The sequence below is a fragment of the Melanostigma gelatinosum genome (genome assembly GCF_949748355.1).
Source record: "Melanostigma gelatinosum genome assembly, chromosome: 15".
Classification (NCBI taxonomy): Eukaryota; Metazoa; Chordata; class Actinopteri; order Perciformes; family Zoarcidae; genus Melanostigma; species Melanostigma gelatinosum.
This window is the reverse complement of record NC_136648.1, coordinates 8,645,089-8,651,088: the sequence shown is the minus strand read 5'-3', so window position 1 is coordinate 8,651,088 and position 6,000 is coordinate 8,645,089. Positions and strand designations below refer to the sequence as shown.

At 42.2% G+C, this 6,000-nt stretch overlaps 1 protein-coding gene across 3 annotated transcripts in view; it reads right to left on the bottom strand.

Moving 5' to 3' along the window:
• Positions 1-4,557: 4,557 nt before the first annotated feature.
• LOC306789667 (guanine nucleotide exchange factor VAV3-like) overlaps positions 4,558-6,000 on the bottom strand; it is a 47,195-nt gene continuing 45,752 nt past the window's right edge. For all 3 annotated transcript variants that reach the window (XM_079285733.1, XM_079285734.1, XM_079285735.1), the window contains one exon: positions 4,558-5,422. In XM_079285733.1, the coding sequence (XP_079141859.1) occupies positions 5,381-5,422 (42 nt within the window). In that variant the 3' untranslated portion in view covers positions 4,558-5,380. The remainder of the gene's footprint in view (positions 5,423-6,000) is intronic.

The window sequence follows — 6,000 nt, the reverse complement described above, 5'->3', positions numbered from 1 at the left end:
ATTTTGACCTGATGATGATGGCAAAGGAAACGTTTCTCAGGTTTTTCATATTCCAAATTTTGTGCCTATGCATCTGGGCAGATGCATATATGTTTAACTGGATAATTGATCAATTTGACCCGCTGGTTGCGCTAAAGCCCTCATACCTAAACAACCCAGCTGGTTCCAGAAAGACTCATAAGACTTTTCCAAAAATGATCGAATCTTCCACCCATATTGTTGGAACACAGTTGACATTTGTCAGCTGATGATGATTTGGAGTTCAGTGAGGAAGAGATTTTCTCTCATTGAATTTCTGCTTTTTCAGCCACCTCCAACCTCATGTTCCAGCTTTACAGAGCTCCTCTCATTCACACATTCTTACATCATTCAATCCGGCCAATCATCATTCTTCCCAAATGCCATGAGCCAATCCATCATTGGATGCTGCGCTTGAAATATCTTTGTGAGCCTCTGCTCACCCCCCCCCCCCCCCCCCCCATTGAACAAAAGCTTCACTGTGGTTATTGTTTAAAAAAAAAAGAAGACTGTTGTCATGGTTAAAAGAAATCCACTTTGACCGATGACAGGAGCAGGAAGAGAACATTCATTATAAGTGTGAGATGAGATCAGAAAGGTTCTGTAGATTTTAATCAAATGGATTTTTTTTCTTTTTGTTATTTATCGGTAAATATAATAGCACAGGAGTGGTATTCAGTTGAGTCTCCCTTCATCAAGTCAAATCCTGATTTTAAAGCATCATATGGCCATTAAATAGTACATGTCAGCTACAACAGCTTCTATGAGATATCTTTACATTCTTCTCTGCGGTTGTAGTTTTATGATTTTGTCAGGGTTGATGGTCACAAGTCAGCAGTTGAATATAAATCTTACAGATAAAGTCTTTTGGAGAGTCAAGCCCTTTTCAGAGGAACTGAGAGCTCACCATATTTGAGGGGAGCTTCAGCTTCTGCTAAATCCCTGTTTAAACCCCATATAGAGATCCAGAGGGGCTGACTGGCAAAGACTCGGGGTTAAGGAGATCATTGAGACAGATGAAGATGATGCATGGCTTCCTCCCCTCTCTCCGTCTGCCTTTTGTCTCTCTCTCTCGGAGCCACACACATACCCCTTCACACCGTCCTCTTCCTCCCTGCACTTTATCTACTCCATGCAACCTTGTACACCCATTTGTCTCTCTCTCTCTCTGGCTGCTGTCCAACTTCTCTGTCGTCGTCTTTCATCTCTTTGGCTGAGACAGGAACAGGCAGATTAAAGAGAGGAAGAGTATTAAGGGAGCCATTCTTTCTACCTCTTTGTGATGGGCAGGTTACCGTTAGCGCAACAGAGCCCTCCCTCTGCTGAGCTTGGTCATTAGAGAGGCTGCAGAGCAGTGGGGGGAAAGTAAGTCTGAGGGAGTGTTTATAATACCAGAATACAGAGATTGTGAGACCCTGGTTATACATGTCTTAAAATACATTAAATAATAAGTGCATTAAAACAGTAGACAGAGCAACTGACACATGTTAAGCAGCACTGATGAACAAAATAGGTCCAGAGCATCAGAACACTGCAGAGATTCTTACACGCAGACGGCAAGAAACGTTGCTCGACAAAAGAGAGAGGAATATGAGAGCTCTCCACCTGTATGGCACTTTGTCTAAAGAAATTGGTCACAGACCAATGGCAACGCCTTCGGAAGCGATTTGATCATCGTCTTCCCCAAGGGCACTTCAACATGAGGAGCCAGGAATCAAACCGCAGATCTTCCGATTAGATGACGACCCATTCTGAGACACAAGCTCTCGAATATTTATGCATTGGTCACAGGTGTGGTATTGTGTTTGTTTTGATTCGTGGAATGTGTCACAATTACCCAGAAAGGAATGTACTCATGCTGCAAATAGCAGCTTGCATTTGAACATTTGGTGAAAGGGGGTAAACGTTTCCAATTTGAATGATTCTAATTTAAAAAAATACAAGAGCTTTCTGGTGTCTGTCTTTGCCGTTCAGATTGTTGAGCCATTATTTGAGCGCTGCCATTTTTCCACTGTGCCTCCACAACTCTGACAGACACTATGATTTGTGATGCAACCACAAAGCCTTTTGCCCCTGCAATGTAACACGTGTGAGAGAAAATTGTCGATCAAATTTCTCAAGTACAATTCAAAGAGTATGCTTTTATTAAATATTGATGTCACACACATGGATAGCGGGATGTTAACGTTTGACGGAAAACAGCATCGCTTAACGCCCTTGTGCTACCTTGCTCTGCAGTGAACAGCTGTTACATCACCCTTGAATCATTCATTCTGAACCCCCCCCCCCCCCCCCAAAAAAAGAGTTGAGGTAAAGGCAAAATCTTAATGTAAAATAGCTCTCTGGTTTCTAGAGTGAAAGATCAAAAGATGACGCAGCACGCAGTAAAGTGTCGACCTATACCTCCAATTACACAATCCACCCCCCCACACACATGCCCTTTAAAAAAGTATTTGGCTTTATTGCTTTTGTGCATAGGACTTCTCTGGTGATTTCACATGTGTGAAGCCAAAACATTGGAACTGAGCCTCTTTCTTTTTCCTACAATGTGGATCAATGTGAAATATCATCAAAGTGTGTGCTGCTCCTTCCTTTTGATGATTCATTCTATTCACTTACAGTATCATGGGGCCACCTGTAACTGTAGTCCGTTCGGTCTTCAATCAATACTTGAAGATTATTTTGTGAACTACTCTCTCATCTTGGCAAGAGTTCGATAAGATACCATGTCTGTCCATTCAATATGGAGCTGCAGACATCCGCCAGTTAGTTTTGTTCAGCGATGGAAAGTACTGGAATATTTTACTCAAGTAACGTCACACAAGCACTTGTACTAAGTAGGCTAACTTAGGTCACTTAATGAGTAAACTGCGTTACATTTACAAAAATGTAAAAGGGACAGTGTTGACAAAAATGAAGGCTACAGTTGTATAAAAGAGCACACACGCGCGCACAATGTAACGTGCAATACGGGCACTATTGACGTTCTGCTCTGGAGTTACAGTCACAGCGTGTTTGTTTTACGCACCTGTCCAGACGACTTTGTGTGAGTCTTGAGCCACGCGAAGTCCTCCGCCACGTGCTCCAGGTTCAACTCTCTTGTTTACACTCAAAGCATAATAAAACGTCCACTATACTTCATAGTTACCGCTGTAAAATCCACCGGGCATTGTAGCATTTAGCATGTTAGCCGATCCAGAATGCACATGTTGATCACGCAACAACTTAGGTGTGTTTGATTTGGTCACCTGGCGTGCTGGCTGGGTGGGCAATCAAAGCAATGATTAATTAAGGAAGAAGCTGCATTTTTTTCCAATCATTTTCATTTCCTTTGCAGAGATACAATCATGCTAAACTGTAATGAATTCAATATTTAGCATAGTGCATTGTTGCACTGTTCTCAAACTGCTCAGCTGGCCCAGGTGCTGCACACACAGGACAGTTCAGGTACACGTTCAACATGTGTACATGTCACACCAGCAGCTTCTTATATGTTGCAACTGCTGATTTAATAATAATAATCATAATATTAATGACAATAATAATAATGATTTGGGATTTCGCTCATTTCTTTTGTTGCATTATTACACTTTTTATGTGACTTTGTTTTCACCCTGTAAGGAATGTAAAATACTGTAGCGACCCTGTAACGTGGGTTTTGCCGGTTCTGTGTCGGGAGCTAGTGATTGTGGGGTTAGACCGGAACCGGAAGGAGAGTTGTTGTTGTTGTGTAACACACTGTAGTAGTTCGACGACAAATGTTCGCTAGAGACTCGGAAATAAGAGTGACGGTTGTGATGAACAAACCTATTGAAAGGACCCTGTCTCCGACTCTGTAAGTGGAACATTACAATACTTTAGTTTAGATAAATACTAATTTAGAATTGATTTCTAAATGAGCTACTTTTTTGTTAAAAAGTACACGTGTGTACAATAAACCCAACTTTTTTGAAGGAACAGGAGTAAATGTAATTCCTAACTTACATCCCTGGTGTAGTTTAGCATACAGACCTGCCATCACCTCTAAAGATCACTCATTCCTGGAGTCTTGGAATTGCTGTGACATTGCCAGAAACTCCAGGAGTCTCCAGGAAGTGACTGAAATAGTCCCAAACACAATCCCACATGAAACCAACACTTTAGTTTTTGAATGGATTGAACAAACATTGTAATTAGTCAGCTTTAGAGGGGCTGGTAGGGCAGATTTTGTGACCTTCAGACAGAGCCAGGCTCGCAGCCCCCCGTTTCCAGTCTTTACGATAAGCTAAGCTAATCAGCTGCTGGCTGTAGCTTCATATTGAACAGACAGTGGTATCAAACCTTTGGCAGGAGAGCACAGATGTGAATTCCAAAGTGTCAGACTATTGCTTTACATTTGAGTAGGAGGGAACTAGAAGTAGTTTTTACGTTTTGGCACCAATCCAGCGTCTCATGAAGATGCTCCTTAAAGCTGAGGTAGTGATTCAAATAAACAATGACTGAAAAGAAATGATAACAGAATAGGAATCAAAGCTTGGAGACATAGCTTTATCGGCGATGGATTAAAACACTTTCCACAACATTCTTCCACAACTACTTTGTCTAAAGATGTCTTGCTCTGTAATGATATGACCAAATCACTTCTGGCTCCACAAGACTAATAGTCATTAAGTTGCAAACACAGCGCATGACAGATCCATCCTTCACGCTGTGGAACTGTAATTTTTCCATCCTTTTTTTTTTTTTGTCAGTGTTGAATCATTTCAGCAATTGCATTTAAATATCACATATCAGTCCAGTGATTTAAACTGTTAAAAATAAAAGTATTTGATAGAAAGTGAAGTACAAAATCTGGACAGCCAAGTGGGCTATGTTCCAACAACAGTCAAAGCTCCTCAGCTCCTCAGCTCCTGCATTTCAATTTGGCGCGGTACCTGGGCGGTGCGCTGTCAGCAGGATCTGTGTTCCAGTTGGGTGACTGAGCCTTCCTGGTATTGAAACACGATGAGAGTGAAGGCGATTCTCACACCAGCCAATGGAGTCATCAATAATAAGACAAGGTGAGCAGAAAGGGTGGGTTTAGGGTTATCTGGGCACAGCACATGCACTTCCCATTGGGCCGCGGGGGCAGACAGGGCCGCAGAGAGGCGAGATATGGCTCGACGCTCCTGGAATCTGTGAATTGACATCAGCTCCGTGTGAGAGTCTGTCAGAGGCCAGGAGAAGGTCTTTGAGCGCATCGCCGCTTCCCCTTTAGTCTGAGACTTTGGGTTTTTATCAAAGAGATCTGACTTGCAGGGCACAGAGTGTGGCTGAGCAGCATGGCAGTGGCCGGAGGTGGTCGGCTTTGAATAGACGCTGAATAGTCATTCATCCCACAAAGTCAGTCTTCCTCTTCCACGTAGGTCGAAGGGAACCAGCCCATCTTAGAGGCAACAAAACAGGATACAATTCAGGCAGCATCACATATATTTGACAGGATATATTTTTCATGAACTTCTTTTATTATCTCGCTCTTTCTCCTAATTTTGAATGGTGAATTGTCCTCGTGCTTGGCACCCCCAACTCTACTCTACATGGCGCTTACAGTGAGGAGCTTCACAGATGTTGCGTAATGCACACACATACGGAGATCAAACCTCCTACATGCCGGTGCCATAAACACTCAAATATAAAGTGTTTGTATGGTCAAAAATGACTGATTGAGCTTTAATTAGTTAAAACACAAAATTATTTGTGACTATTTACCTCAGACAATTAAACCCCCATAAGACAAAAAAACAAACATTTTTCTCCCTTTAAAGCTAGGGTTGGTAACAGTGAGAAAACAGCAAGAGTATATTAGATTTTTAAAATATATTTAACTAAAAAACCCAGCCCAGTGTTGCCAACTCTTTTCCAATGAAAGTAGCTTGCAGCATTAGCTCCAAAAGTTGCTAAATCGAATGACAAAGTTGCCAAGTTGGCAACACTGACAGCCCGTCCCTTCAGGCCATCCTCCAA